This window comes from Leguminivora glycinivorella, chromosome 4, assembly GCF_023078275.1.
Source record: "Leguminivora glycinivorella isolate SPB_JAAS2020 chromosome 4, LegGlyc_1.1, whole genome shotgun sequence".
In the NCBI taxonomy this organism is placed as follows: domain Eukaryota; kingdom Metazoa; phylum Arthropoda; class Insecta; order Lepidoptera; family Tortricidae; genus Leguminivora; species Leguminivora glycinivorella.
Window position 1 is genome coordinate 27,491,823 of NC_062974.1, and position 12,503 is coordinate 27,504,325.

Genomic DNA, 12,503 nt, shown 5'->3' on the forward strand with positions numbered 1-12,503 from the left:
CACCGTACTTACCTTTTTTCCTATGGCTTTAAGGTACGTTTTTTTTCTTACAATTTATCCGTCTACACTGAGTTATACAACGTGTTACACCAACCACTGAAAACCTCAGACACCCCAACAGATTTTTATTATTTAGAGTTAGTCTAGAGAATTTATTCTTAAACCGACCTATTATTTCCAAAGATATTGCTGTTTCTTTTATTTTCGTAAGTCTAGTTGATTAGTAACTCTACGTTCGTTGATTACGTATGCGTGCCGTGTTAGTGTATCATCGTGGTCCAAACAGATTACTGGCAATTCGTAATCCTTATTGCAAAGACTTTAGGTATCTTATCAATTGTCAGTCATACAAACTGGGTTTAGAACAAAAGTCGATAAGGCGATAGTTTGTTACAAATTGTAAGAAAAACAGCCCTTATTGCCTGAAATACGGTAGTGACATTGGCAACTGACATTCGCTTTGTAGTAACAGGGACTGACCTGTCGTATTTTCGCCATGATAAATTGAACCTTATCACTGAGCCAGAAGAGCGAAATTTTAAAAATTCAATCTTTAATAAAAAGAACAGCCAGTATTAAAATATTACCAAGTATGCAATCCTCTATCAGAGATACAGTAGTAACTTTTGCTTTTGTAACTTTTAGACCTGGCACGCAAAAAATGAAAACTAAATACAAAAAATAACCTGCATTAAAATATAGCGTAATCGATTCTACTCTTGATTCTGAACAAACTGTTTTCTGGTTTTCAGTGCATGGTGTAACACGTTGTATATGTCTTTGGTACTATACACTGCCAAGGAGTGGCATTCCTTACCTGTGTCTATATATAAACCGAACATATGTAATATAATCCAGTAATCAAGATAATATTTTCCTTTACCGGAAATAGACTGGATAATATCAAATGACATTTCGGAAGTAATAAGTTTCGCAAAGCTGGAGTTGAACCCGCGAACTCCGTATTAAATGTTGCTCGCTCTTACCTCTGGGTCACCAGCGAAAATCCCGTTTTTTTTTGTTTAAAAATTAACATTCGTCCAAAAATTTGAACATCCGAATATTACATGTGCCGTGTTCATATCAATCATATCGAATATTAGATGTGCCGAATATAACATGGTCTTACACCAGCGTGCGTATCCGAATGGCATTTCTCCGACGCGAAACGAAAACGAAACGCCGCGAAAGGTAGTCTGGCTCTGTTGCGCCAATACGCAAGAGCGATAGAGATAGATATCTACGAGCGTTTCATTTCGTGACCGTTTGTGCCATTCGGATACGTACCCAGACCCTTTAGCACAACTTGCCTTGTCGCGCGCGAGTCCATACATCAAGCGCGACTTCAGGACTCGCGCGCGACAAGGCATGTTGTGCTAGAGGGGCTGATCTACTTACTAAAACAGTTTCAAAATTAACTACAAAGCAGTTGATCAAAGCTCAGTCCCTGCATATTGATGAGGACGAAACAAGCCCTCATTACCATACTTTCACACGTGAAAGGTCGTAAGCGACAAACATATTAATACATGGAAAAATTGTACTGTCACGCTGTTTTGTGTGTAATGCATAATTGCATAGTTAGGCTTGATAATCAATTAATCATATTTACGCTTGCTTCTAAGCTGTCTTTAATATGTATATTCATAAGTACTTATTAGCGGAATCAGAATAGGTATACATTATACAACATTATATTGTGTTTACGGTTTACTGCTTATTAAAAAAAACCGGCCAAGTGCGAGTCGGACTCGCCCACCGAGGGTTCTGTACAAACTTTCAATAGTTGAATCATCAATTGTTATTCATATTCTAAAGACTTGAATAAATCCCTCTAGACTCAATTTGTCACATTTGTCACATAAGTAATATTTAATACCTATACAATTTTATTATTAGACAATGTCCAAAAAAAAATCAAGACAACTCGACTTCTCTTCTCTTCTTTCTTCAGTGTAATGGGGACATTTGAACCAGGTACGATTCGGGACGGTTTTACATACATACATACAATCACGCCTGTATCCCGTAAAGGGGTAGGCAGAACACATGAAACTACTAAAGCTTCAGTGCCACTCTTGGCAAATAAGGGGTTGAAAGAAAACGAAACTGTGATATTGCAGTGACAGGTTGCCAGCCTCTCGCCTACGCCACAATTTAACCCATATCCCACAGTCGCCTTCTACGACACCCACGGGAAGAAAGGGGGTGGTGAAGTTCTTAACCGCTTGCTATGCTTAGCATAAATTATTATATACATAAATATGACGAAACCTGTTGCGGATATCATCATTGGTTTGGTTGTGACGAAGCACGGTGCTGATTGCATTTGTGGAACCTGACGAAGCCTGCGTTGCGGATGACAAATATGATTAGTGGTATTGTTTTTTTAATTTAAGATTGCCTGTGTAATGTGTTTTGTAGTATTTGAATGAAATAAACCTTTTACTCTTCTAATATGATGATTCGACTTGACCTAGTAACTTGAAATTTACAGTTTGCCCCCCTTTCATTTTGGCCATTTTCTACAATTAAAATTAATATATTTAAAAAAAATATACTTTCTATTTGTAGAGGTTTACAATGTTCACAACTATTCCAAATTTCAAGTTGATAGCATTAGTAGTTCTCGAGATATTTAGGAATGTGACAGACGGACAGACAGACGGACAGAGTCGCACCATAAGGGTTCCTGTTGTACCTTTTTGGTACGGAACCCTAAAAAGGATATTTATCAAAGATTAATTTTGATATTATAATACGCACGTATAAATATTAAATACGCAATCATGTCACAGTTTCGTTTTCTTTCAACCCCTTATTTGTCAAGAGTGGCACTGAAGATTTAGTAGTTTCATGTGTTCTGCCTACCCCTTTATGCAGATACAGGCGTGATTGTATGTATGTATGTTTATATCAAATTGAAGTCAATAACGACAATAACTGGTTTTCTATGTTCCGAATTCCGCTTTAATTAAAAATTCTATTATCAGGGTATTGGCCGAGCGCCCTTTCAGATTATTCGAGAATCGAGATCACTAAGGTCGGAGTGATTCTTAAATTGGGGATTAAATTAAGTGCTCTTTTAGTTACTGTTAGAGATAATTAATTTAAGACAAAGATCAAAAAAATTAAAGTTGATTGCCTACCTTAACAATGATTTATTAGTGTTATAAGATTATTAAGATTTTTTTTACAAATATCGTTGTCTGGGTACCCAAAGCACAGGCCTTCATGAGCTAACCACGGGGATCAGTCAATCTGTGTAGGAATGTCCTATAATATTTATTTAAGTTTGTAGAAGTATACAACTAGGGAACAAATCAAATTATTTTATTGAATATTTTTTGATTTGTTCTTTTTTCAAGTAGTCACACTACTATATATAAATTATAAATTTAAATAGATATCATACACGAAAGAAAAAACGACAAGGCCCACTGGTGGCCGAGCCGGGAATCGAACCCGGGTCTTCAGCTTACGCGGCTAAGCGCGTAAGCTGAAGACCGGGCATCAAGCGGGTTCGATTCCCGGCTCGGCCACCAGTGGGCCTTGTCGTTTTTTCTTTCGTGTATGATATCTATTTAAATTTATAATTTGTAGAAGTATTTATTTAAAAAAATGAAATCGTACAAGAAAACACCACCACACGCTACCAATTTGTTATGTGGACTGCCGGTCGGACTAAACATTTATAACTCTTATTTCACTAAATTAAGGTATATTTTACTTTACTAATGAACAAAGGTACTTTAAACCTACATAAATAATTTGCCTCAGTTCATAAATTTGTAACGCCTATTACTACTATAGCCGTATCATGGTCATGTTTCTGTCACTTGTCACGTCAAGTCTCGTTACTCACAACTGGTACTGCCATCATCTTGTTTGCTATTCCATGTTAAATTGGATGGTGACATATCCGTTCCAACGGCTACCGCTAGCAATAGCATTAATGTTGGACATGCCCATATAATGATGTGTATTAGCAAAGAGGATCGAGTATTATAGAGAGTTACTGTCAAAGTAAAATGTGTAATCACAGTGCATAGACTGCCATCTCTTGACACAGGCTTAAAACTTTTGAACCTCAGTTTTGACAATTTCGCCCATATTCTTAGCTTGATATGTGTTAAAATGTCAAATATTAATATTAGCGCCATCTAGCTGAGCGTACCCCATAGGTGTAATGCCATCTAGGCCACACCGTACCTTTTTCTGTATGGTACTGAGGTACGTTTTTTTCTTAGACTTTATCTGTCTATACGGAGTTATATATGTCTTTGGTATTAGTGACAATCAGCTGAATCAGGTATTCTGTCACGCACGTAGGCAATAGTGCCATTGAACAATGTGGTGCGAGTTTGACAAAATATACCTTTAAAATGACATGCCAATAAGAATTTTTAGTAGTTATAGAACTACTAAAAATTCTTATTGGCATGTCATTTTAAAGGTATATTTTGTCAAACTCGCACCACATTGTTGAATGGCACTATTGCCTACGTGCGACGTTTTAACTATAGAGTTAAAACGTAACAGACAGCGGTATTATCTTATCCCTTCAAAGCATAGCGAAAAATCTCCGGAGTTTTCGGAGAAAATGTTTATAGGTACTTATTTGCTGTAAAATAATATTTTAACATGCATCTATGATAATTAACTTACCTGGTTTCCAAAGACTCCAATGCTGCACGCTAGCGACACCTGGTCGGCTCCGAACCACACGGCTGCCAACCGAGGGGGTACGTTCAGGATGAACACCTGGGATACAAAATAAATTAGACGTTGAATAATTTTTAAGAAAAAAAAAACCGCCTTCCTTTGGGGTTCTGGTGATAAATACTTTCAAATGTTGGATTATGTTATCAATTCATCTGTATATTTTTTAATGTTTGTTATTCGATATCTCCGTCATTTCTGAACCAATTTTGAAATCTGGATGATTCTGAAGTACTTACAGATGAGAATGATTATCAGAACGGAACTCTAACCAGGGGCGGCTCACTCTTCATCAGCAGTTCCACTGCACCAAATGTCACTGTTCTGGACGTAAGTGCATGCTGTTCTTATAAAAATACCAAAGTCACTATAAGTGTGCCGTTCAGATTTGAGGAGTTCCGTTCTGACCATCATCAGCAATTCCACTGCACCAAATATCACTGTTCTGGACGTAAGTGCATGTTGTTCTTATAAAAATACCAAAGTCACTATAAGTGTGCCGTTCAGATTTGAGGAGTTCCATGCTGACCATCATCAGGAGTTCCACTGCACCAAATGTCACTGTTCCGTACGTAAATGCATGCTGTTCCTTTAAAAACATAAAAATCACCATATGTATGCCTTTCAGATTTGAGGAGTTCCCTCGATTTCTCCAGGATCCCATCATCAGAACTGGGTTCTGAGAAAAATGGGACCAATCTGTATGCATATACATTCAATCAAAAAAAAAATTTTCAAAATCGGTCCAGTAACGACGGAGATATCGAGGAACAAACATTAAAAAAAAAAAAAAAAAATACAGACGACTTGATAACCCCTTCCTTTGAGATTTGGAAGGCGGTTAAAAAGTGGAAGCCATTTGATTCTTATAAATTTGATTTTTGTCATTTTTCCTTCTCCTTGCACCATTTTTACATGTCTCTGTTTATCCCGATGGTTGACTGGTAGAGAATGCCATTACATTTTTGTTTTATTTGTGCAATAAAGTATAAATAAATAAATAAATAAATTGATAAAGATATCATACACGAAAGAAAAAACGACAAGGCCTTGATTCTTAGAAACACTCCCGACTAATTCAGCTTTCAAACAAAAAAACTAAATCTAAATCGGCTCATCCGTTCGGTAGCTACGATGTCACAGGCCGACACACACAGACAGACAAATAAATAGAAGGACAGACACGTACCGTCAAACTTAATAGCACCCCGTTCTTTTTGCGTCGGGGGTTAAAAACACTTGAAAATTACTGGACTTGACTTGACTGGAATTAATTAAAATAGTACATTACATCAGAGGCCGGGAAAATGAGGATTTCCGGCCAAGTGGGTATATACGGGCGAGCGAGCGTGCGAGCAAGGCCAGGGATACGAGGTCGGGAATCCGTTTTCACGCCGAGGCATGTATAGTGTTTTTCGCAAACATACAATGAAATTAAAAAAATGCTCTAAAGGACAATATTTTATTTATTAAGTGACAAAATACAAATACACTCAAACGTCAAGTGTGACAAGTATCCAGGTCACACAAAAATTAAAAAAAAAGTGACATGACAGTACTGACAGCTTACTTAAAAAAGTTACTTTGCAGGCCTAGGCCTAAAAAATAATATGAAATACCTTTACAGTCCCCTCGAGTTGTTGCGCCCAAAAAGCGATACTTCCCAGCCTATTTTAAGGAACGTAAAGACAATATTTCATTGCATGTTTGAGAAAAAAATTTAAATTATAAAAAGCTCTTTTATTTGATATGTAACAAATATAGTTCAAAAATCTATGATTAAGTTTCCTTAACTTAATTACATATCCGTCTTTGGGTCACAGGTTTACATATGTGTGCCAAATTTCAAAATAATCGGTTCAGTGGGGAAAATTGGCTGTGACGGGCGTCTGTCTAGTCGCACGAGTGATCCTATAAGGGTTCCATTTTTCTTTTTTGAAGTACGGAACCCTAAAAACGCCAAATTCTAGTCAGCAATTGTCATGATCGGCACTAGCTTGTTTCCTACTTCAAATCTTATTTTATGTCACTGAACCATGAGAGTAATTAAAAAATTACCTGAGAGATAGCCACAATAGTCTGTCCCATGAAGCCAAGCCAGAACATGTCCTGAGGAACGGAGAACACCTTCAGCCATGCGCCCAGACATGTTCCGAAGGATCCGATGATGGTTGTCACACGGAGACCCTGAAGACAAAACGGGAAAGGGTTTTAGAATGAAAAGAAAGCATAGTATAGATTAAATATAACCCGCGGCGCAGTATGATAAATAGTACTATCGTACAGTATGGCCACTCCCGCTCACCCCCTCTCGGTTACCTCACAGTTACCGCCTGTCAAAAACGCGAACAGTCGACCTGTCATATTTCACTCATACAAGCACGGTACGCGTTCACCTACACGAGCTTAGACTGTGTGCTAGGAACGCGCCTCTTTCATATATTTGATCGCCAGTGTTCGAGATGTGCCCACGGAGAGAAAGGGGTGATGAAATTATTAGCCCATCACCACTCTGTGCCAGAAAAATAAGTCCCTAGTAGTTTTCATTAAAATCTTTATTTATCTTTCTTCTTAAGTTAGGCTATTTATAATATGATTATAAAAGTAAAATACAAAACCACATACAAAACAATACAAAATATATAAACACATTATAAAAAACCTAACCTAGGGTGCCGCCAGCAGCGGGGCAGGGCCCAAGCTGCCGGTGGTTAGGGCTGCAGAGAGAGGAACCGTCGGACTATCCGCGCTGTGTCCAAAATTACCGCCTTCTGCATCTGGCCCTTGATCCAACCACCGAGCGAGAGTCTCTTAAGATGTTGGTCATTAAAATTATTATTGCAAGGACGACATGTTGACATTTCAGCATTCCGTTCTTGGCAATTTTTTTTTCAAACCATCAAGTAACGTGCAAATCTTCCCCGTACCATCAAAAATCAATTTTCATCACTCCTTTAATAATAAAATTTCATCCCGGCCAGGAATCCAAACTTAGCGTACTTAGTGGAGCGGGCTACTAATGAACCCATTATTACGTCACGAAAGCAATCAATTTCGGCTCTAAGCCGCAAAGTTGCCGGTTCCCGGCCGATACGGTGGTTATATTTAGTAAGGTATGCGTTCCTAGATATCAAGGGGATTTGATTTCAATCTGTTGTAATGGATTTGAGAGGATATGGAATTGTTGTTATTAGAGTTGGAGATTTGGGTACGCCCATATTAGAAGTTGATGATAAATAATGATAACAGCACAGTATAATAAAGAGTACTATCGTACAGTATGGCCACTCCCGCTCCCCGCTGAAAGTGCCGCTCACCCCCTCTCGGTTACCTCACAGTTACCGCCTGTCAAAAACGTGATCAGTCGACCTGTCATATTTCACTCACACAAGCATGGTACGCGTTCACCTACACGAGCTTAGAATGTGTGCTAGGAACGCGCCTCTTTCATATATTTGATCGCCAGTGTCCGAGGTGTGGTAATAGCGCTCACATATACCGTGATTTTTTTGCTTTCCGTTACTCAGGAGTCAGGTCCGTTGCAACAAAAATATGTATTTATAATTCAACAACGATTTAGGCACTGTATTGTCCATTTAAAATGTAATACAATTCAATGTAACTCTTCTGTAATATGACTGTTTGTGCCAAAATACAGAGAAAAAAAAGTAATAAAAGTCGTTAGGCTCATTAACAGGAACCAATAAATTTTATAAAGTTGTTTTTTTTTTCCTTTTTCATACATAATCCATACTATAAATGGGAAAGTGTGTGTGTCTGTTTGTTTGTCCGTCTTTCACGGCAAAGCGGATTGACGAATTGTCGTGATTTTTTAAGTGGAGATACTTAAAGAGATGGAGAGTGAGATAGGCTACTTTTTGTCTCTTTCTAAAGCGAGCGAAGCCGCGGGCGAAAGCTAGTAGTTAATAAATGACTTAACAAGAGTGAGAGAATCTTAAGAATAACGAAAGTTAGTGTCATATTTCTGACGGCGTCAAAATCAATAATATTAAGAATTAGTAAAGGTTATAATTCTCTTGTTTAGAATTAAAATGTAATTTTTAAGCGCCGCCTCAAATCTCTCAAAAGAAGGTGGTTCTCAATTCGTCTGTATTTTTTTTTGTTTTTTTTTTTATTTTTTTTAATGTTTGTTCCTCGATATCTCCGTTGTTACTGGACCGATTTTGAAAAATTTTTTTTTTATTGAATGTATATGCATACAGATTGGTCCCATTTTTCTCAGAACCCAGTTCTGATGATGGGATCCTGGAGAAATCGAGGGAACTCCTCAAATCTGAAAGGCATACATATGGTGATTTTTGTATTTTTAAAGGAACAGCATGAATTCACGTACGGAACAGTGACATTTGGTGCAGTGGAAGTGCTGATGATAGTCAGAACGGAACTCCTCAAATCTGAACGGCACGCTTATAGTGACTTTGGTATTTTTATAAGAACAGCATGCCCTTACGTCCAGAACAGTGACATTTGGTGCAGTGGAACTCCTGATGATGGTCAGAACGGAACTCCTCAAATCTGAACGGCACGCTTATAGTGACTTTGGTATTTTTATAAGAACAGCATGCACTTACGTCCAGAACAGTTACATTTGGTGCAGTGGAACTGCTGATGATGGTCAGAACCGAACTCCTCAAATCTGAACGGCACGCTTATAGTGACTTTGGTATTTTTATAAGAACAGCATGCACTTACGTCCAGAATAGTGACATGTGGTGCAGTGGAACTGTTGATGATGGTCAGAACCGAAATACGTAATCCAACATTCGCAAGTAGCTTTCACCAGAACCCCAAAGGCGGCGGTTTTTTTTTTCTTAAAAATTATGTAATAACGCCATAACGGTAAGAGACCCTTCGTCACTACTTTTAAAAAATCTCGTATCTCACGCTGTTCCTCAAAGTTAAAACGCAGTAAGTCTAGATGCATTCCATACATACTTACTATAATTTTCTTTTCATTGATGACAGACTGACACTGATTGACAGACGAAGATACAAGTTTTTTTAAAAATAGTGACGACTTGTTTCTTTAGAGAAATTAATTTAATTGTGATTTACCTAATACAAACAAGTTGTACGAGGTCTGGTACGAGTATGCGGGTCGATTCTGGTGTACCGATTTGCTTCAAGTTTTATATTGTTTTGACATGAACGCACGAACGCTAGCTTCGGCTTAGCTAAGTGGGTTCAAATTGTTCAGAAAGGAAATTTTTCAAAGCAAAATGCAAAAAAAAGTTTTTTCCAATAAATTCATCTCCACATTTAACTGTAAATTGCTCTTTCACAGAACATTGTTCGCACCTCCGCCATTTCATTAGGCAAAGTGGTTTTATTGCGCGGAAACGGTCCTTGCGCTGCCATCGCCATTTTATAAGCAGTTACTCGTATTTGCATTCCATGAGTGCTTGAATTATTACAGAAAGAGTTTAAAAAACCGGCCAAGAGCGTGTCGGGCCACGCTCAGTGTAGGGTTCCGTAGTTTTCCGTATTTTTCTCAAAAACTACTGAACCTATCAAGTTCAAAACAATTTTCCTAGAAAGTCTTTATAAAGTTCTACTTTTGTGATTTTTTTCATATTTTTTTAACATATGGTTCAAAAGTTAGAGGGGGGGGGACGCACTTTTTTTTCCTTTAGGAGCGATTATTTCCGAAAATATTAATATTATCAAAAAACAATCTTAGTAAACCCTTATTCATTTTTAAATACCTATTCAACAATATATCACACGTTGGGGTTCGAATGAAAAAAAAAATCAGCCCCCAGTTTACATGTATGGGGGGTACCCTAATAAAACATTTTTTCCCATTTTTTATTTTTGCCCTTTGTGGGCGTGATTGATATACATATTGGTACCAAATTTCAGCTTTCTAGTGCTAACGGTTACTGAGATTATCCGCGGACGGACGGACGGACGGACAGACAGACATGGCGAAACTATAAGGGTTCCTAGTTGACTACGGAACCCTAAGCCTTTGCTCAGCAGTGGGGCACAATATTGGGTAGTAAAAAAAAACCGGCCAAGAGCGTGTCGGGCCACGCTCAGTGTAGGGTTCCGTAGTTTTCCGTATTTCTCTCAAAAACTACTATACCTATCAAGTTCAAAACAATTTTCCTAGAAAGTCTTTATAAAGTTCTACTTTTGTGATTTTTTTCATATTTTTTAACATATGGTTCAAAAGTTAGAGGGGGGGGGACGCACTTTTTTTTCCTTTAGGAGCGATTATTTCCGAAAATATTAATATTATCAAAAAACGATCTTAGTAAACCCTTATTCATTTTTAAATACCTATCCAACAATATATCACATGTTGGGGTTGGAATGAAAAAAAATATCAGCCTCCACTTTACATGTAGGGGGGGTACCCTAATAAAACATTTTTTCCATTTTTTATTTTTGCACTTTGTTGAAATGAAATGAAATGAAATGAAATATTTATTTTCCAAGTAGGCATATTACAATGCGCTTATGAACGTCAAATAAAACTACGCCGGCTCTAACCCTACGCCTCAGCCTCGAGAAGATTTCAGTCCCCCCTCAGTTGGAGGAGGGTATCCACTATGGGACCGGCAAGAAACTCGGCGGGCCACTTCTTTTCAAAACATTACATCTTATATTTAACATGCATTAAAAAAAAACAAGATACAATTTAATAAGCAAAAGTATTCATAAAAAAAAATATTAACACAAGAAATTATACAAAGTACAAAGCTATTATGATTATTAATAAGAGATGTTAGAGATGTATAGAGTCTCTAAGTGTCAAAGTACATCTAAAAAAATTATACATGAAGAAAAAAACCGAATAACTAAAATAACTTTAGAGTTGTAAAAGACTCTTGTTGTCTTAAGCAAAGGAAAAAAAAATATATGTATACTTAATCTACTTTTTTCCTTGGAGATGTATATGGTCTCCAAGAGTCAGAAAGAAAAATAAACAAACAAGGACCGAACAGAGTGCCTCAACGTAATCTCATTCAAAATTAATGTTACATAGAATAGCATAGCCCCTATTAGCTGAAACAGACCGGTCTTCACAAACAGCACCCGTTCACGAATATGGCGCGCATCTCAGCCATCGCCTCCCTCAACCTTCATTCGGGAAGGTGGCGACCCGATCAACGACGTCACCGTAAGCAAAGACTTTTTAGCGAGCATGACATGTTCAAGCTGTCCGGGCTGTATTAAATATTCCAATAATAAGTGAATACGGTATACCTAGATGTAAGACACAACATTCCGTGCTTGTATGTTACATAGTTTAAATTGACTTAATTGAAAACAAGATCTTGGGAGATGTAAAAGGTCCCCACAGTCAATTATAATTAATGGGATATAATAAAAAATAAAAATTTGGAGGTGTAAAGGTTCTCCAAGTGTCAAAAGAACTAGAAATAGAAAAAAAAATGCGTATGAAATACAAATTTCACGTCAAGAGACTGTTAAGCTAGCAATCTCCAACTAATTCTACAGAATACATAACTAGTATGTACTCAACAAGTCAATATATATATATACCAAATTATAATTATACAATAATAAGGATCAATAATTTAAACAGCCAGTAGCAACAGCGCCTTAAGCATGACACAATGTCTCCCGGGACACTGCTAGCAAAACTATGACAGATTTTGAGCCTGGATAGTCGGCCATGGTGTAGTATCTCCCAGGTAATCATCAATTTTGTAGTACCCCTTTTTGAGAAGTGCACTTTTTATGTACTTCTTGAATGAAGTAAAGGGCAGATCCCATGCCTCTAAGGG

At 37.5% G+C, this 12,503-nt stretch overlaps 1 protein-coding gene across 4 annotated transcripts in view; it reads right to left on the bottom strand.

Moving 5' to 3' along the window:
* Positions 1-12,503, bottom strand: part of LOC125225291 (uncharacterized MFS-type transporter C09D4.1) — a 119,042-nt gene that overhangs the window by 29,965 nt on the left and 76,574 nt on the right. For all 4 annotated transcript variants that reach the window (XM_048128926.1, XM_048128929.1, XM_048128927.1 and 1 more), the window contains 2 exons: positions 6,781-6,909; positions 4,669-4,764 (listed from right to left, as the gene is read on the bottom strand). In XM_048128926.1, coding sequence (XP_047984883.1) covers positions 4,669-4,764; positions 6,781-6,909 — 225 coding nt within the window. The remainder of the gene's footprint in view (positions 1-4,668; positions 4,765-6,780; positions 6,910-12,503) is intronic.